General features: G+C 60.3%; 2 protein-coding genes and 1 long non-coding RNA gene across 6 annotated transcripts; 2 read left to right on the forward strand and 1 right to left on the reverse strand.

Moving 5' to 3' along the window:
- Window positions 1–305: 305 nt before the first annotated feature.
- LOC308187173 (large neutral amino acids transporter small subunit 2-like) lies at window positions 306–3,794 on the forward strand (the record flags this gene model as incomplete). The annotated part of the gene is made up of 2 exons (XM_080609316.1): window positions 306–501; window positions 3,575–3,794. Coding segments are annotated over 2 exons (405 nt in total), but the record flags the coding sequence as incomplete, so codon positions are not given.
- A 250-nt stretch (window positions 3,795–4,044) lies between these two features.
- On the forward strand, window positions 4,045–16,365 carry LOC308187171 (large neutral amino acids transporter small subunit 2-like). 3 transcript variants are annotated; one of them, XM_080609314.1, is made up of 11 exons: window positions 4,045–4,217; window positions 6,887–7,012; window positions 8,326–8,479; window positions 8,554–8,677; window positions 8,765–8,868; window positions 10,118–10,214; window positions 10,984–11,133; window positions 12,460–12,637; window positions 15,674–15,725; window positions 15,762–15,951; window positions 16,150–16,365. In XM_080609314.1, exons 1-10 carry the CDS (start codon window positions 4,085–4,087, stop codon window positions 15,856–15,858), a joined length of 1,215 nt encoding a protein of 404 aa, XP_080465440.1. In that variant the 5' UTR covers window positions 4,045–4,084; the 3' UTR covers window positions 15,859–15,951; window positions 16,150–16,365. The 3 variants fall into 3 exon arrangements, with proteins under 3 accessions (XP_080465440.1, XP_080465439.1, XP_080465441.1); XM_080609313.1 differs by having other exon boundaries at window positions 15,674–15,951; XM_080609315.1 differs by lacking the exon at window positions 6,887–7,012 and having other exon boundaries at window positions 15,674–15,951.
- On the reverse strand, window positions 15,838–16,317 carry LOC308187172. 2 transcript variants are annotated; one of them, XR_013944498.1, is made up of 3 exons: window positions 16,200–16,317; window positions 15,986–16,096; window positions 15,838–15,952 (listed from the first exon to the last, which is right to left on the reverse strand). It is a non-coding gene; the product is annotated as an uncharacterized lncRNA (long non-coding RNA). The 2 variants fall into 2 exon arrangements; XR_013944499.1 differs by having other exon boundaries at window positions 15,986–16,085; window positions 16,198–16,269.
- Window positions 16,366–18,840: the final 2,475 nt, after the last annotated feature.

Here is an 18,840-nt window from a genome sequence, read left to right on the forward strand (position 1 = left end):
CCATTTTACCCCTTTCTCCCCCTTTTCCCCTATTTTTAGCGTCGCCCCCCCGTTTTACCCCTTTTTCCCCGTTTTTCCCCATTTCCCCCTATTCCTTAACCACATCTCCCCCTTTTTTACCCCCCTTCCCCCCCCCATTTCGCAGAATTTTCCCATTTTCCCCCCTTCCCCCCCCCCATTTCCCCCCCCCCCCACCACCTAGGGGTGCCCCCCCAGGGCCCCCCCAAATCCCCCACCCCCCCCCAAAAACCCCCACCCCCCCCCAAAACCCCTCCCCCCCCCAAAAACCCCTCCCCCCCCCCCAAAAACCCCTCCCCCCCCCCAATAACCAACCCCCCCCCCCCAATAACCCATGGCGGGGGGCTCCCGGCAGCGGGGGGGGGCTCCCCCAAAGGAGCCCCCCCCCCCAAAAAGAGGGACCCCCCCCCAGCGACGAGGCGGGGGGCGGCGTGGCCCTGAAGAAGGAGATCGGGCTGCTCAGCGCCTGCGGCATCATCGTGGGTGAGACCCCCCCCCCCCAAAAAAAAAAAAAACCCAATAATTGACCCCCCCCCCTATTTAATTTCACCTTTTTCCACCCATTTTTGTGCCCCCCCCCCCCCCCCTTAACCCCCCCCTCCAGCGCCGCTGTCACCTTGAGCCGCTCGCCGCCTGGCACCGAGCTGGGGGGGGGGGCCCTAAATATAAAAAATAAACCCCAAATTTTATTTTTTGGGGGGGGGTTTGGGGTCGACCCCCACCCCTTAGACCCCCCCCCCAGATACCCCAAAGGGGTTTTGGGGGGGATTCGGGGGGTTTTGGGGGTTGTTTTTGAGGGTTTTGGGGGGGGTGGGGGGAGTTTAGGGGGGTTTCGGGGGGGGGTATTTAGGATTTTTTTGGTTGTTTTTTTTTTGAGGGGGGGGATTTAGGGTTTTTTTTGGGGGGGGTTTTAGGGTTTTTTGGGGGGGGTTTACGGTTTTTGGGGGGGTTTTAGGGTTTTTGGGGGGGATTTAGGGTTTTTTGGGGGGGGTTGGGAGGGGGGGAATCGGGAAAAATTGGGGGGGGGGTTTAGGGGTTTTTTGGAGGGTTCGGGGGGGTTCAGAGGGGTTATGGGGGGTTTTAGGGGGTTTAGGGTTTTTGGGGGGGGGATTTAGGGTTTTTTTTTGGGGGGGTTTTGGGGGGTGAATTAGGATTTTTGGGGGGGGTTTAGTTGATTTTTTAGGGGATTCGGGGACGGCTTGGAGGGTTATGGGGGGGCGTAGAGGGGTTACGGGGGGCTTTAGGGGGGTCGGGGGGGGATTTAGGGTTTTTGGGGGGGATTTAGGGTTTTTTGGGGGGGTTGGGGGGGAATTAGTTTTTTTTGGGGGGGGATTTAGGGATTTTGGGGGGGATTTAGTTCTTTTTGGGGGGATTTAGTTTTTTTTTTGGGGGAGATTTAGGTTTTTTTAGGGGATTTGGGGGGGTTCGCGGGGGGTTCAGGGGGGATTTGGGGGTGTTTTTTTTGGGGGGGGGTGTTTTTTAGGGGGGGGGTTGGGGGCGCCCCGTAACAACCCCGGGACCTTCGTACCCCACACCCCTGCCCCTTGCCCCCTGTAATTTCCCCCTCCCTGTTAATTACCCCCCCCCTAATTACCCCCCCTAATTACCCCCTCGGTTTACACCTGCGTGTTCCCCCCCCCGTTTATTTGCTCCCCCCCGTTTCCCCCCCCAAAATTTCCCCCCCCTTTATCCCCCCCCCATTTTTACCCCAAAATTTCCTCCCCCACACTTCCCCCCCCCCTTTTTAAAATTCGCATTTTTAATTGTATTTAAATTTAAATTTCCGGGTTTTCACCCCCCCAATTTCTCACACCCCGAATTTCCCCCCCCCGATTTCCCCCCCCCAAATTTCTCCCCCCCAAATTTCCGCCCCCCCCGTGCATTTCCCCCCAGGGATTTACCCCCCCATTTTCAGCCCCCAACTTCTCCCAAAGACATTTTTAAATAAATTTAAATATTTAAATTTTAATTTCCGTATTTTCTACCCCCCGCGTTTCCCCCCCCCAAATTTCTCCTCCACGTTTTTCCCTCCCCTGTTTCCCCCCCCAAATTCCTCCCCATATTTTCACCCCCGTGTTTTCTCTCCACGTATTTAAATATTTAAATATTCAAATAATTAAATTTAAATATTTAAAATCGAATATTTGTGCCCCCCCCCAGGTAACATCATCGGCTGGGGGATCTTCGCGTCCCCCCGATTTTCCCTCCCCAAATTTCTCCCCCAAATTTTCACGCCTTATATCTCCTTCCAATACATTTAAACGTGTATAAATTTAAATATTCAGATATTTAAATTGAGCTATTTAATTATTTTAACATTTAACATTAATTTTTAATTTCCATATTTTCACCCTCAGATTTCTCCTCCACATTTTTACCCCCCCTCTTTTTACCCCCAAATCTCTCCCCTGTATTTTTACCCCCATGTTTTCTCTCTATACATTTACGTGTTTTAAAACTGAGGTATTTTAAAATTTAAAAATTTGAATAGTTAAATTCAATTTTTCAATATATTTTTGTGCCCCCCCAGGGAACATCATCGCCTCGGGCACCTTCGTGTCCCTCCTACTTCCCCCCCCCCAGATTTCTCCCCATTTACTTACCCCCACGCTTCTCCCCCCCCATAATTCAAATATCCAAAATTTCAAAATCCGAAAATTTAAATTTAAAATTTAAACGTATTTTCGTGCCCCCCAGGGAACATCATCGACTCAGACATCTTCGTGTCCCCCCGATTTCTCTCCCCAAACTTCTCCCCACATCTTTCATCCCCAAATTTCTCCCCCCCATAATTCAAATATCCAAAATTTCGAAATCCAGATATTTAAATGTAAAATTTCAATACATTTTCGTGCCCCCCCAGGGAACTTCATCGTCTCGGGCATCTTCGTGTCCCCCCTACTTTCCCTCCCCAGATTTGTCCCCCCTTTACTTACCCCCACGCTTCTCCCCCCCCGTAATTCAACTACCCAAAATTTCGAAATCCGAAAATTTAAAAATTTCGAAAATTTAACTTTAAAATTTCTCTCTTCCCCCCCCGCAGGGAACATCATCGGCTTGGGGATCTTCGTGTCCCCCCCTAATCTCCTCCCCAAATTTCTCCCCTATACCTACCCCCACGCTTCTCCCCCCCGTAATTCAACTATCCAAAATTTAAAAATTCAAATATTTAAATTTAAATTTAAAATTTAAATATATTTTCGTGCCCCCCAGGGAACTTCATTGTCTCGGGGATCTTTGTGTCCCCCCTACTTTCCCTCCCCAGATTTGTCCCCCCTATACCTACCCCTACGCTTCTCCCCCCTGTAATTCAAACATCCAAAATTTAAAAATTTGGAATTTAAATTTAAATTTCCAATTTCTCTCTTTTCCCCCTAGGGAACACCATCGGCTCGGGGATCTTCGTGTCCCCCCTAATCTCCCCTCCCAAATTTCTCCCCCCTATACCTACCCCCCACGCTTCTCCCCCCCGTAATTCAACTACCCCAAAATTTCGAAATCCGAAAATTTCAAAATTTGAAAATTTAACTTTAAAATTTCTCTCCTTGCCCCGCAGGGAACATCATCGGCTCGGGCATCTTCGTGTCGCCGCGGGGGGTGCTGGGCAACGCGGGCAGCGTGGGGCTGGCGCTGGCGGTGTGGGCGGCCACGGGGGCGGTGACGGCGCTGGGCGCGCTGTGCTACGCCGAGCTGGGCGCCGCCATCCCCAAGGCCGGCGGCGACTACGCCTACGTCAAGGACATCTTCGGCGGCCTGGCGGGGTGAGCACGCGGGGGGCGGGGCCATAACCCACGGGGGGCGGGGCGATAACCCACGGGGGGCGGGGCGATAACCCACGGGGGGCGGGGCCATAAACCACAGGGGGCGGGGCGATAACCCACGGGGGGCGGGGCCATAACCCACGGGGGGCGGGGCCATAACCCACGGGGGGCGGGGCCATAACCCACGGGGGGCGGGGCCATAACCCACAGGGGGCGGGGCAATAAACCACAGGGGGCGGGGCTTAAAGGGGGCGTGGTCTCGAGGCCCCGCCCCCTCGCTGCCGATAGGTTCCCTGCGGCTGTGGATGGCGGTGCTGGTGGTGTACCCGACCAACCAGGCCGTCATCGCCCTCACCTTCGCCGCCTACGTCCTGCGCCCGCTCTGCCCCGGGCCGCCCCCCGAGCCCGCCCTGCGCCTGCTGGCGGCCGCCTGCCTGCGTGAGTGGGGGCCCCGCCCCCGCCCCCCCCCTTGCACACTCGTCCCCCTCGCACACTCGTCCCCTCGCACACTCGTCCCCCGTGCACACTCGTCCCGTTCCCCGCCCCGTCTCCCACCCACCTGACCCTGTTTCCCAGCCCGTTGCCCGCCCCCTTGCACACTCGCCCCTTGCACACTCGCCCCTTGCACGCCCGCCCCTTGCACACTCGCCCCCTTGCACACTTGTCCCTCTTGCACACTCGTCCCCCTCACACACCCCGCCCCCGTTTCCCACCCACCCGACCCTGTTTCCAGCCCGTTGCCTGTCCCCCTTGCACACTCGTCCCCTTGCACACCCGCCCCTTGCACACCTGCCCCTTACACACTCGTCCCCTTGCACACCCATCCCCCTTGCACACTCGTCCCGTTTCCCACCCACCCGACCCTACTTCCCAGCCCGTTGCCCATCCCCCTTGCACACTCATCCCCCTTGCACGCCCGCCCCTTGCACACTCACACCCTTGCACACTCATCCCGTTTCCTACCCCGTTTCCCACCCACCCGACCCTACTCCCAGCCCGTTGCCCGCCCCCCTTGCACACTCGTCCCCCCTTGCACACTCATCCCCTTGCACGCCCGTCCCCTTGCACACTCATCCCCTTGCACACCCGCCCCTTGCACACTCGTCCCCCTCACACGCCCACCCTGTTCCCCGCCCCGTTTCCCACCCACCCGACCCTACTCCCAGCCCGTTGCCTGTTCCCCTTGCACACTCATCCCCCTTGCACACCCCGCCCCTTGCACACTCGTCCCCTCACACGCCCGCCCTGTTCCCTGCCCCGTTTCCCACCCACCCGACCCTACTCCCAGCCCGTTGCTCGTCCCCCTTGCACACTCGTCCCCTTGCACACCCATTCCCCCTTGCACACTCGTCCCGTTTCTCACCCCATTTCCCACCCGCCCGACCCTGTTTCCCAGCCCGTTGCCCATCCCCCTTGCACACTCATCCCCTTGCACGCCCGTCCCCCTTGCACACTCGTCCCGTTTCCCACCCCATTTCCCACCCACCCAACCCTACTCCAGCTCATTGCCCGTCCCCCTTGCACACTCGTCCCTTGCACACTCGCCCCCTTGCACACTCATCCCCTTGCACACCCACCCCGTTCCCTGCCCCGTTTCCCATCCACCCGACCCTACTTCCCAGCCCATTGCCCGTCCCCTTGCACACCCGTCCCCCTTGCACACCCACCCCCCTTGCACACTCATCCCCCTTGCACAACCCGCCCCTTGCACACTCGTCCCCCTCACACGCCCACACCCCGTTCCCCGCCCCATCTCCCACCCACCTGACTCTGTTTCCCAGCCCGTTGCCTGCCCCCTTGCACACTCATCCCCCTTGCACGCCCACCCCCTTGCACACTCGCCCCCTTGCACACTCGCCCCCCTTGCACACCCGCCCCCTTGCACACTCATCCCCCTCGCACACCCAACCCGTTCTCCACCCCATTTCCCACCCACCCGACCCTACTCCCAGCCCATTGCCCATCCCCCTTGCACACCCACCCCTTGCACACTCGTCCCCTCACACGCCGCCCCGTTCCCCACCCCGTCTCCCACCCCACCCGACCCTGTTTCCCAGCCCGTTGCCCATACCCCTTTGCACACTCATTCCCCTTGCACGCCCGCCCCTTGCACACTCACCCCTTGCACACTCGTCCCGTTTCCTACCCCATCTCCCGCCCACCCGACCCTGTTTCCCAGCCCGTTGCCCGTCCCCCTCGCACACTCGCCCCCTTGCACACTCACCCCTTGCACACTCACCCCTTGCACACTCGTCCCCCTCACATGCCCACCCCCGTTCGCCGCCCCATTTCCCACCCACCCAACCCTACTCCCAGCCCGTTGCCCGTCCCCCTTGCACACTCACCCCCCATGCACGCCCGCCCCTTGCACACTCGTCCTCTCGCACACTCACCCCCTTGCACACTCGTCCCCTTCAGACACTCACCCCATTCCCCACCCCCTTCCGCACCCCCGTCTCCCACCCACCCGACCCTGTTTCCCAGCCCGTTGCCCATCCCCTTGCACACTCATCCCCTTGCACACTCATCCCCCTTGCACGCCCACCTCCTTGCACACTCGCCCCCTTGCACACTCGTCCCGTTCCCCCGCCCCCATCTCCCACCCGCCCAACCCTGTTTCCCAGCCTGTTGCCCGCCCCCTTGCACACTCGCCCCCTTGCACACACGCCCCTTGCACACTCGCCCCCTTGCACACACGCCCCTTGCACACTCGCCCCCTTGCACACTTGTCCCCCTCACACGCCCACCCTGTTCCCCGCCCCATCTCCCACCCACCCGACCCTACTCCCAGCCTGTTGCCCATCCCCCTTGCACACTCGTCCCCTTGCACACCCACCCCTTCCACACTCATCCCGTTCCCTGCCCCGTCTCCCACCCACCCGACCCTGTTTCCCAGCCCGTTGCCCGCCCCCTTGCACACTCACCCCCCTTGCACACTCCCCCTTGCACACCCATTGCACACCCACCCCATTCCCCACCCCCCCCACTCCCCACCCCCTCCCTTGCCCACCCCCCACTCCCCCGCCCCCCCACGACCCCTCCCCCCTCCCCCACCCCCCCTTGCACACTCGCCCTTGCACACCCGTTGCACGCCCGCCCCCCCGCAGTGCTGCTGACCTGGCTGAACTCCGCCAGCGTGCGCGCGGCCACGCGCCTGCAGGACGCCTGCACGGCCGGGAAGCTGCTGGCCCTCGCCATCATCGTGGCCGCCGGCGCGTGGCGCCTCGCCACCGGTCCGTGTAATTAGCGAGCAGCCCTAATTAGCGCCGGGAGGGCTTTAATTAGCGCCGGGAGCCCCAGAAATCCGCACCCCGATTCACACCGGGACCCCACAAATCGACCCCGGGAGGCCTTCAGTTAGTGCCAGGAGACCTAATTAGCACTAGGGAGCACTGATTAACATCAGGGGACTCTAATTAGTGCCTTTAGACCCTTAATTAGTGCCGGGAGAGCTTAATTAGCGCCGGGAGCCCCAGAAATCGGCACCCCAACCCCAGAGATTGACACCGGGACCCCACAAATCGACACCGGGAGCCCTTCAGTTAGTGCCAGGAGACCCTAATTAGCGCTGGGGAGCACTAATTAACATCAGGGGACTCTAATTAGTGCCTTGAGACCCTTAATTAGTGATGGGAGACCTTAATTAGCGCCGGGAGCCCCCCAGATTAACAGCCTGACCCCACAGATTGGCCCAAATTAACACTGGGAGCCCTCCAGTTGGCACCAGGAGACCCTAATTAACATCAGGAACCCTTAATTAGTCACATGGCATTCTTAATTAGTGCCTTGAGACCCTTAGTGACTGTGGACCTTAATTAGCAACGGGAACCCCCCCAAATTGACACTGGGACCCAAGAAGTTGACCCCAAACTAACACCAGGGACCCTTCAGTTATTGTCAGGACCCCCTAATTAGCACTGGGAGACCCTAATTAACATTGGGAGGCCCTAATTAGCACCCCAAGACCCTTAATTAGCACCGGGAACCCTTAATTAATAATAGGACCCCCCCAGGTTGACCCCGGGACCCCCCAAACCAGCGCCGCGATCGCCCTAATTCAAACCGGGCGGCCCCAATTCAAATCAAGGGACCCTAATTAAATCCGGGGGGCCTTAGTTAAACCTGGAGGGGCTTAATTAAAACCGGGGGGGCTTAATTAAAACTGGGGGGCCCTATTTAAGACCGGGAGGGCTTAATTAATAGAGGTAACCCCCCAAATCAGGGCCGCCATCGCCCAATTCAAATCAAGGGGCCCTAATTCAAATTGGGTGGCCCTAGTGCAAATCAAGGGACCCTAATTAAAACCGAGGGGTCCTAATTAAGACCGGGGGGGCCCTAATAAAGACCGGGGGGCCCTAATTAAGACCGGGAGGGCTTGATTAATAGGGGTAACCCCCCAAATCAGCGCCGGGATCGCCCAATTCGAATCAAGGGGCCCCAACGCAAATCAAGGGGGCGTAACTCAAATCAAGGGGCCCTAATTAAGACCGGGGGGGCCCTAATTAAGACCGGGGGCTCCCTAATTAACGTCGCCTCCCCCCCCCAGGCCACGGGGCCTGGCTGCAGCCCCCCCTGGCCTTCTCGTGGCTGCAGCCCCCCGAGGCCGGCCGGGTGGCGCTGGCCTTCCTGCAGGGCTCCTTCGCCTACGGGGGCTGGAACTTCCTCAACTACGTCACCGAGGAGCTGGTGGAGCCCGAGCGGTAAGCCCCGCCCCCCTCACGCCCCCTCATTTGCATGGATTTGCATGGCCACGCCCCCCTTTTTTCCTTCTAAGGAACCTGCCCCGCGCCATCTTCATCTCCATCCCGCTCGTCACCGCCGTCTACGTCTTGGCCAACGTCGCCTACGTCACCGCCATGACCCCCCGCGAGCTCCTCCAATCGGACGCCGTCGCCGTGGTGAGAGGCCGCGCCCCCCTCCGCACAAGCCACGCCCCCCTCCGTCGGACCCCGCCCTCTTTAACCCCGCCCCCTTCATTTGCATAGACCTTCGGGGAGAAGGCGCTGGGGCCGCTCGCCTGGCTGATGCCGGCGGCCGTGGCGCTCTCCACCTTCGGCGGCGTCAACGGCTCCCTCTTCACCTGCTCCAGGTCAGAGGCCACGCCCCCTTCCGATAAGCCACGCCCCCTTCCGATAAGCCACGCCCCCTTCCGACAAGCCACGCCCCCTTCCGGTTGGCCACGCCCACTTTAAGTCAGAGCTCCACCCACTTTTGGGGGGGTCGCGCCCTATTGGGGTGGGGGAGGTTGGTGGAAATTGGACCGGGCCCCTTTAAATAAGACCACGCCCCTTTCTGATTAGCCACGCCCCCTTCTGTTTGGCCACGCCCCCTTTTAAGACCGGGCCCCGCCTGCTTTGGGGGGATGCACGCGGTGGGGCGGGGGAGGTCGGTGGAAATTGGGCAGGGTCCCTTTAAAAAGTGGCCACGCCCCCTTCTAATTAGCCACGCCCCGTCCTGTTTGGCCACGCCCACTTTAAGTCAGAGCTCCGCCCACTTTTGGGGGGTCTCACCCCATAAGGTGGGGGAGGTCGGCGGAAATTGGGCAGGGCCCCTTTAAAAAGAGGCCACGCCCCCTTCTGATTAGCCACGCCCCCTTCTGATTAGCCACGCCCCTTCTGTTTGGCCACGCCCACTTTAAGTCAGAGCTCCGCCCACTTTGGGGGGGTCGTGCCCTATTGGGGTGGGGGAGGTCGGCGGAAATCGGGCAGGGCCCCTTTAAGAAGAGGCCACGCCCCCTTCTGATTAGCCACGCCCCCTTCTGTTTGGCCACGCCCCCTTTTAAGACCGGGCCCCGCCCGCTTTTGGGGGATGCACGCGGTGGGGTGCGGGAGGTTGGTGGAAATTGGGCAGGGTCCCTTTAAAAAGAGGCCACGCCCCTTCTGATTAGCCACGCCCCCTTCTGTTTGGCCACGCCCCCTTTTAAGACCGGGCCCCGCCCGCTTTGGGGGGATGCACACGGTAGGGTGGGGGAGGTCGGTGGAAATTGGGCAGGGCCCCTTTAAAAAGAGGCCACGCCCCCTTCTGATTAGCCACGCCCACTTTGAGTCAGAGCTCCGCCCACTTTTGGGGGGTCTCACCCCATAAGGTGGGGGAGGTCGGCGGAAATTGGGCAGGGCCCCTTTAAGAAGAGGCCACGCCCCCTCCTGCTTGGCCACGCCCCCTCCTGCTTGGCCACGCCCCCTTTTAAGCTCCGTCCCCGCCCACTTTTCGGGGGGCCGCACACGTCGGGGTGGGGGAGGTCGGCGGAAATCGGGTGGGGCCCCTTTAAAAAAAAGCCCCGCCCCCACAAGCCCCGCCCCCATAAGCCCCGCCCCCTCTAAGCCCCGCCCCCCTTCCAGGCTGTTCTACGCGGGGGCGCGCGAGGGGCAGCTGCCGGCCCTGCTGGCCATGATCCACCTGGAGCGGCGCACGCCCATCCCCGCCCTGCTCGTCACCGTCAGTGGGCGGGGCCTAGGGGGGCGGGGCCTAAGGGGGCGGGGCCTAAGGGGGCGGGGCCAAAGGGGGCGGGGCTTAAGGGGGCGGGGCCAAAGGGGGGAGGGGCTTGGAGGGGGCCTGCTTGGTTGGTAACCGGGGGGGGGGGGGAGGTGGGTGAGGGGGCGGGGATTGAAAGGGGAGGGGCTTAAAGGGGTGGGGCTTGGGTGGGAGGGGCCTAAAGGGGTGTGGCTTCAGTGGGCGGGGTCAAAGGGGGCGGGGCTTGAAGGGTGACCACGCCCCCTTTTCGGATAAGCCCCGCCCCCCACGTGGGTGTCGGTTGGGTGTAGAGGCCGTGGCGGCCATCTTGTGGGGGGGTGGGCGGGGCTAACCGGGGGTGGGCGGGGCTTGGGGTGGGCGGGGCCTTGTGGGCGGGGCCTTGAGGGGTGGCCACGCCCCCTTTCCTATTAGCCACGCCCCCTGCGTGGGTGTTAATTGGGTTTAGAGGCCGTGGAGGCCATCTTGTGGGGGGTGGGCGGGGCTAATGGGTGTGTGGGCGGGGCTATGGGGCGGTGGGCGGGGCTTAGGGTGGGCGTGGACATGTGGGCGGGGCCTTAAGGGCTGGCCACGCCCCCAAAGTGGGCAGGAAGTGGGTTTAGAGGCCGTGGAGGCCATCTTGTGGGGGGTGGGCGGGGGTTGTGGCAACAGGGGCGGGGTCTACGGGTGGTGGGCGGGGCTTGGGGTGGGCGTGGCCTCGTGGGCGTGGCCTCAAGGGCTGGCCACGCCCCCCCAGTGCGTGTCGACGCTGCTGATGCTGGTGACGGGCGACACGTACACGCTGATCAGCTACGTGGGCTTCGCCAACCACCTCTGGTACGGGGTGGCCGTGGCCGGGCTGCTGGTGCTGCGCTGGAGGGAGCCCCGCAGGCCGCGCCCCATCCGGGTGAGGGGGCGGGGCTTGAGGGGGCGGGACCGGAAGGGGCGGGGCTTAAGGGGCCGGGGACCGGAAGGGGCGGGGCTTAAGGGGGGCGGGGACAGGAAGGGGCGGGGCTTAAGGGGGCGGGGGCCGGAAGGGGCGGGGCTTGAGAGGGCGGGGACCGGAAGGGGTAGGGCTTAAGGGGGGTGGGGACCGGAAGGGGCGGGGCTTAAGGGGGCGGGGACCGGAAGGGGCGGGGCTTAAGGGGGCGGGGTCAGAGGGGGCGGGGTCAACGTGGGCCCTTAGGCTCGGGTTTGGGGCTTTTTGGGTCCCTTTTGGGGCTTTTGGGGGCTTTTTGTGTCACTTTTACCTGATTTTTGGGTCTTTTTGGGACACTTTAGGGGGTTTTGGGGTCCCTTTGGGTCTGTTATGGGTCTTTTTGGGTCTTTTTGGGTCCCTTTCAGGCTTTTTGGGTCCCATTTGGGTCCTTTCGGGTCACTTTCGGGCCTTTTTGGGTCCCTTTTGGGTGTTTTTGGGGTCCTTTTAGGTCCCTTTGGGTCCCTTTTGGGCCTTTTGGGGTCACTTTCGGGATCTTTTGGGTCACTTTTGGGTGTTTTTGAGTCTCCCTGGGTCACTTTTGGGTCAATTTGTTTCAGTTCTGGGTCTTTTTGGGTCGCTTTCCCTCACTTTTGGGTCTCTTTGTGTCACTTTTGGGTCCCTTTTGGGTCTTTTGGGGTCCTTTTTAGGCCTTTTTGGGTCTCTTTGCCTCACTTCTGGGTCACTTTTGGGTCCCTTTGGGTCCCTTTTGGGCATTTTGGTCCCTTTTGGGCCTTTTTGGATTCCTTTTCTTCCCTTTTGGGTCCCTTTACCTCGGTTTTGGGTCTTCTTGTGTCTCTCTGGGTCACTTTTGGGTCAATTTATTTCAGTTTTGGGTCTTTTTGGCTGGTTTTGGGTCACTTCTGTGTTTTTTTGGGGTCTTTTGGGGTTTCTTAGGGTCACTTTTGGGCCTTTTTGGGTCCTTTTTGAGTCTTTTTGGTCCCTTTTCCTCACTTTTGGGTCTCTTTGTGTCCCTTTTGGGTCCCTTTGGGTGACCTGGGTGACTTTTGGGTCGCTTTGGGGGCTTTTTGGGTCCCTTTCAGGCTTTTGGGGTCCTTTTGGGTCACTTTCGGGGCTTTTTGGGTCCCTTTGGCTCACTTTCAGCTCTCTTTTGGGCCTTTTGGGGTCTCTTTGGCTCCCTTGGGTCACTTTTGGGCGGTTTTGGGTCCCTTTCCCCCCCTTTTGGAGCTCTGCCCTTAATTATTCCCCCTAATTAACGCCCCCCCGTTAATTGCTCCCCGTTTCTCGCCCCCCCAGGTGCCGCTGGTGCTGCCGGGGCTCTACCTGCTGCTGTGGGCGGCCCTGGGGGCGCTGGCGCTGCTGCGGGAGCCGCTGGCCTGCGGCGTGGGGCTGGCGGTGACGGCGGCCGGGGCCCCCGTCTACCTGCTGGCCCTGCGGCCCCGCACGAAGCCCCCGGCCCTGCGCAGGGCGGTCGGTAAGGGGGGATTTGGGGCCGCTTGGGGGGATTTGGGGTCGTTTTGGGGGGATTTGGGGCCGCTTGGGGGGATTTGGGGTCACTTGGGGGATTTGGGGTCACTTGGGGGGATTTGGGGCCGCTTGGGGGGATTTGGGGCCGCTTGGGGGGATTTAGGGTCGCTTGGGGGATTTGGGGCCGCTTGGGGGATTTGGGGCCGCTTGGGGGATTTGGGGTCACTTGGGGGATTTGGGGTCACTTGGGGGGATTTGGGGCCGCTTGGGGGGATTTGGGGCCGCTTGGGGGGATTTAGGGTCGCTTGGGGGATTTGGGGCCGCTTGGGGGGATTTGGGGTCGCTTGGGGGGATTTGGGGTCGCTTGGGGGGATTTGGGGCCACTTGGGGGGATTTGGGGTCGCTTGGGGGATTTGGGGTCATTTTGGGGGGATTTGGGGCCGCTTGGGGGGATTTGGGGTCGCTTGGGGGGATTTGGGGTCATTTTGGGGGGATTTGGGGCCGCTTGGGGGGATTTGGGGGCATTTTGGGGGGATTTGGGGCCGCTTGGGGGGATTTGGGGTCATTTTGGGGGGATTTGGGGCCGCTTGGGGGGATTTGGGGTCGCTTGGGTGGATTTGGGGTCACTTGGGGGGATTTGGGGTCGCTTGGGGGGATTTGGGGCCGCTTGGGGGCATTTGGGGTCGCTTGGGGGGATTTGGGGCCGCTTGGGGGGATTTGGGGTCGCTTGGGGGGATTTGGGGTCATTTTGGGGGGATTTGGGGTCGCTTGGGTGGATTTGGGGTCACTTGGGGGGATTTGGGGTCATTTTGGGGGGATTTGGGGTCACTTGGGGGATTTGGGGTCATTTTGGGGGGATTTGGGGTCACTTGGGGGATTTGGGGTCATTTTGGGGGGATTTGGGGTCGCTTGGGGGGATTGGGGGCCACTTTGGGGTCTTTAGGGGCCAGTTTTGGGGTCTTTAGGGGCCAGTTTGGGGTCTTTAGGATACAGTTTTGGGGTCTTTGAGGGCCATTTTGGGGCCATTTTGGGGTCTTTAGGGGCCATTTTGGGGCCATTTTGGGTCTTTGAGGGCCATTTTGGGGCCACTTTGGGGTCTTTAGGGGCCATTTTGGGGTCTTTAGGGGCCATTTTGGGGTCTTTAGGGGCCATTTTAGGGTCATTCTGGGGCCTTGGGGTCCATTTTGGGGCCTTGGGGTCCATTTTGGGGCCTTGGGGTCCATTTTGGGGTCTTTGAGGGCCATTTTGGTGCCATTTTGGGGTCTTTAGGGGCCATTTTGGGGTCTCAAGGGGCCATTTTGGGGACATTTTGGGGCATTGGGGTCCATTTTGGGGTCTCTGGGGGCCGGTTTGGGGTCTCTGGGGGCCAGTTTTGGGGTCTTTGGGAGCCATTTTGGGGCCACTTTACGGTCTTTGGGTTCCATTTTGGGGTCTTTAGGGGCCATTTTGGGGTCTTTAGGGGCCATTATACAGTCATTTTGGGGTCTTGGGGTCCATTTTGGGGTCTTGGGGTCCATTTGGGGTCTTGGGGTCCATTTGGGGTCTTTAGAGGCCATCTTGGGATCTTTAGGGGCCACTTTGGGTACATTTTGGGGTCTTTGGGAGCCATTTTGGGGTCTTTGTGGGACATTTAGGGTCTTTGAGGGCCATTTGGGGGCCATTTTGGGGTCTTGGGTTCCATTTTGGGGTCTTTAGGGGCCATTTTGGGGATATTTTGGGGTTTGGGGGCCATTTTGGGGCCATTTTGGGGTCTTTAGGGGCCATTTTGGGGTCTTTGGGGTCCGTTTTGGGGTCTTCAGGGGCCAGTTTTGGGGTCTCTAGGGGCCATTTTAGGGTCATTTTGGGGCTTTGGGGGACATTTTGGGGTCTCAAGGATCCAATTGGGGTCTGTAGGGGCCATTTTGGGGTCATTTTGGGGCCATTTTGGGGTCTTGGGGTCCATTTTGGGGCCATTTTGGGGTCTTTAGGGGCCATTTGGGGGCCATTTTGGGGTCTTTGGGGGCCATTTTGGGGTCTTTAGGGGCCGTTTTGGGGTCATTTTGGGGTCTTGGGGTCCATTTTGGGGTCTTGGGGTCCATTTTGAGGTCTTGGGGTCCGTTTTGGGGTCTTTAGGGGCCATTTTGGGGTCTTTAGGGGCCATTTTGGGGTCATTTTGGGGTTTTGGGGTCCATTTTGGGTTCTTTGAGGTCCATTTTGGGGTCACTTTGGGAGGATTTGGGGCCATTTTGGGGTCTTTAGGGGCCATTTTGGGGTCATTTTGGGGCTTTGGGGGCCCTTTTGGGATCTCTGGGTCCATTTGGGGTCTTTGAGGGCCATTTTGGGGCCACTTTGGGGTCTTTAGGGGCCATTTTGGGGTCTTTAGGATACAGTTTTGGGGTCTTTAGGGGCCATTTTAGGGTCATTCTGGGGCGTTGGGGTCCATTTTGGGGTCTCAGGGGTCCATTTGGGGTCTTTGAGGGCCATTTTGGGGCCATTTTGGGGTCTTTCAGGGCTGGTTTGGGGTCTTTAGAAGCCAGTTTTGGGGTCATTTTGGGGCTTTGGGGGACATTTGGGGGTCTTGGGGGTCCATGTAGGGTCTTTGGGGTCCATTTTGGGGTGATTTGGGAGGCTTTCGGGTACATTTGGGGTCTCTGGGTCCATTTTGGGGCCATCACGGGGTCCTTGGGGGCCATTTTGGGGCCATTTAAGGTAGTTTGGGTCCATTTGGGGGCCTTTGGGGTCCACTGAGTGTCTTTGGGGTCCGTTTTGGGGCCACTTTGGGGTCTTTGGGGGCCGTTTTGGGGCCATTTTGGGGTCTTTGGGGGCCATTTTGGGGTGATTTGGGAGCATTTCGGGTCCGTTTGGGGTCTCGGGGCTCCATTTGGGATCTCTGGGTCCGTTTTGGGGCGATTCGGGGCCGTTTTGGGGTCTTGGGGGCCCGTTTTGGGGCCATTTGGGAGGATTTGGGGTCTATTTGGGAGCGATTCGGGGCCGATTTGGGCTCTTGGGGGCCCGTTTTGGGGCCGTTTCGGGGCTTTTTGGCTCCCGGCCGCTCTCCCCGCAGCCTCGCTGACGCGCCTGGGCCAGCAGCTCTGCCTCGTCGTCTACCCCCACGGCGGCGACCCCCAGCCCCACGGCGACCCCGAGCCCCACGGCGACCCCCAGCCCCACGGCGACCCCAAAGCCGACGGCGACCCCAAGCCCCCCGGCGAGGAGCAGCAGCCGCTCGCCGCCCAGCCCCACAACTGAGCCCTGGGGGGCTGCCCCACACCTTGCTATGGGGCTGCCCCACACCTCGCTATGGGGCTGCCCCACATCTCGGCCCCATGGGGCTGCCCCACACCTCCTAGGGCTGCCCCACAAGCCTGCCCCACACCTCCTCGCTATGGGGCTGCCCCACACCTCGCTATGGGGCTGCCCCACACATCGCTATGGGGCTGCCCCACAAGCCTGCCCCACACCTCCTCGCTATGGGGCTGCCCCACACCTGAGCCCTGGGGGGCTGCCCCACACGTACTCGCTATGGGGCAGCCCCACACCTCTTGCTATGGGGCTGCCCCACAAGTCAGCCTTAAGGGGCTGCCCCACACATCCTATGGGGCTGCCCCACACCCTATGGGGCCGCCCCCCACACTCCGCCCAGTGCCTTCCCCCCTCGCCCCCCGCCGTGGGGCTGCCCCATAGCGCGGGGCCCGGCCCCGGCAGCGGGGGTGTTTTTGTAGGGCCCGACGTAAATAAAGAGGTCCTGGCAGCCGTGCCGGCCGTGTGGGGGCGGGGCCACGGGGGTGGGGGCGGGGCCGTGTAAACAAAGGCGTTTCTGTAGGGCCTACGTAAACGGAGGAGGTTTGGGGGGGGAGGGATGTAAACAAGTTTTTGTAGGTCCTACGTAAACAAGACCCGTTGTGGGGGGGGGGGGGGTCCTATGTAAACAGAGCTGTTTCGGTAGGTCCTACGTAAACAAGCCTATGTGGGGGTGCTACGTAAAGGAGAGCGTTGCTGTAGGTCCTACCCAAACAAAGAGGGATTTGGGGGGGGGTCCGATGTAAACAAACGCCTTGCTGTAGGTCCTACGTAAACCAGCTTGGGTGTCCCATGTAAACAAGCCCCTTTTTGTAGGGCCTACATAAACAAACCCCTTTGTTGGGGGTCCTACGTAAACAAGCTTGTTTTTGTAGGTCCTATGTAAACAAATCCACGTGGGGGTGCTATGCAAACTAGAGCGTTTCTGTAGGTCCTACCAAAACGAAGGCGGTTTTGGGGGGTCCTATGGAAACAACTCCACTTCTGGCAGGTCCTACGTAAACAGTCGGCTTTCTGGTAGGCCCTACATAAACCCAGGGGCAGGAACACGATGTCAACAACCCCCATTCTAATAGGACCTACGTAAACAACGGAGTTTTGGTAGGTCCTATGTAAACAATCGGCTTTCTGGTAGGCCCTACATAAACCCAGGGGCGAGAACACCATGTAAACAAGGCCTGTTGTGGTAGGCCCTACGTAAACAACCCCCTTTTGAGTAGGCCCTACATAAACAATGGGCTTTCCAGTAGGCCATATGTAAACAATCCCCTTCCTGGTAGGTCCTATGTAAACAAGGGGCCTTCTGGTAGGCCCTGCATAAACCCACGGGCAAGAACACAACGTAAACAATGCCCTTTAGGGTAGGCCCTACGTAAACAACCCCCTTTTGAGTAGGCCCTACACAAACAAGGGGCCTTCCGGTAGGCCCTACACAAACCCGCGGGATGTAAACACGCCCACTTCCGGTAGACCCTACATAAACGACCCCTCCCGACGTAAACAAACCCCTTGGAGGCGACCCTACCCAAAACACCGCCCCCCACTTCCGGCACGCCCCGTGACGCCACATCCGCCGTAACCCCGCCCACCCACGACCCGGAAGCAGGCCGCCACTTCCGGTGGGGCTGAATGACGTCACATCCGGGTTAGCAGAGGGGAGGGGGGAGAAAGGGGGAGGGCGAGAGGGGGCGGGAGGGGGCGAAATTTGGCGGAAATTGGCGGAAAAAGCCGAAGTTTGGGCGGAAATCGGCGAAAATTGGCGGAAATTGGCGGAAGTTGCCGAAGGGGACCCCGAGGGGCGGGGGGGAGCGGGAGGAGCCGAAGCCTGGCCGGAAGTTGCCGAAGATTTCCGGAAGTTGCCGAGGTCAGGGCGGAAACACCCGAAGCTTACCGGAAGTAGCCGAAGTCTGCCGGAAGTAGCCGAAGGGAGGGGGCGGGGCGGAGCCGAGCGGGCTCCGGAAACACCGGAAGGGCTCCGGAAAGAGCCGAACGGCTCCGGAAACGCCCGAAGCGCTCCGGGAAGAGCCGAAGGGTTCCGGGAAGAGCCGAAAGGATCCGGGAAGAGCCGAAGCGGGTCCGGGAAGAGCCGAAGCGGGTCCGGAAGGAGCCGAAGCGGGTCCGGAAGGAGCCGAAGGGGGCGGCGGGGCGGAGGCAGGCGCAAGATGGCGGACGGGGAGGAGGTGACGCTGGACGGGCGGCCGCTGCATCTGCTGCGCGTGGCCGACCTGAAGGCGGCCCTGGAGCGCCGGGGGCTGGCCAAGAGCGGCCAGAAGAGCGCCCTGGTCAAGCGGCTGCGGGGGGTGAGCGCGGGGCTGCGGCGGGGGGGGGGGAGGGGGAAGGGGGAAGATGGCGGCGGGGGGGAGAGGGGGCCGGGGGGGGGGGTTCGAGGAGATCCTGAGGGGATTTGGGGGTTTTTGAGGGGATTTGGGGGGTTTTTGAGGGGACTCGGGGCGATACTGAGGAGATTTTGGGGGTCTTGAGGGGGGTTTGGGGGCTTCTGAGGAGATTTTGGGGGTCCTGAGGGGATTTGGGGGGTCCTGAGGGGGTTTTGGGGCGATTCTGAGGAGATTTATGGTGTTTTGAGGGGATTTTGGGGGCCCCGAGGGGATTTGGGGTCTTTCTGAGAGGATTTGGGGCGATTCTGAGGGGATTTGGGAGGCTTAGGGGGTCCTGAGGGGATTTGGGGGGTCCTGAGGGGATTTGGGGGACTTTCTGAGGGCATTTGGGAAGTTTTTGAGGCAGTTTGGGGGGCTTTTGAGGAGATTTTGGGGTCCTGAGAGGATTTTGGGGGTCCTGAGGGGGTTTTGAGGGGATTTAGGGGGGCTTCTGAGGAGATTTTAGGGGCCGGAGGGGATTTGGGGTGATTTGGGGTGTTTTGAAGGGAGTTTGGGGGGGGTCCTGAGGAGATTTAGGGGGTCCTGAGGGGTTTTG

This window comes from Anser brachyrhynchus (genome assembly GCF_964034855.1).
Source record: "Anser brachyrhynchus genome assembly, contig: SCAFFOLD_662, whole genome shotgun sequence".
NCBI classification, from domain to species: Eukaryota; Metazoa; Chordata; class Aves; order Anseriformes; family Anatidae; genus Anser; species Anser brachyrhynchus.

Bases quoted from the DNA above. Each gene is read 5' to 3' on its own strand.
- LOC308187171 (XM_080609313.1), top strand. From the start codon at position 4,085: ATGGCGGTGCTGGTGGTGTACCCGACCAACCAGGCCGTCATCGCCCTC. The intron at 7,013-8,325 runs GTCCGTGTAATT...TCCCCCCCCCAG, and splicing joins CGCGTGGCGCCTCGCCACCG to GCCACGGGGCCTGGCTGCAG. The intron at 10,215-10,983 runs GTCAGTGGGCGG...ACGCCCCCCCAG, and splicing joins TCCCCGCCCTGCTCGTCACC to TGCGTGTCGACGCTGCTGAT.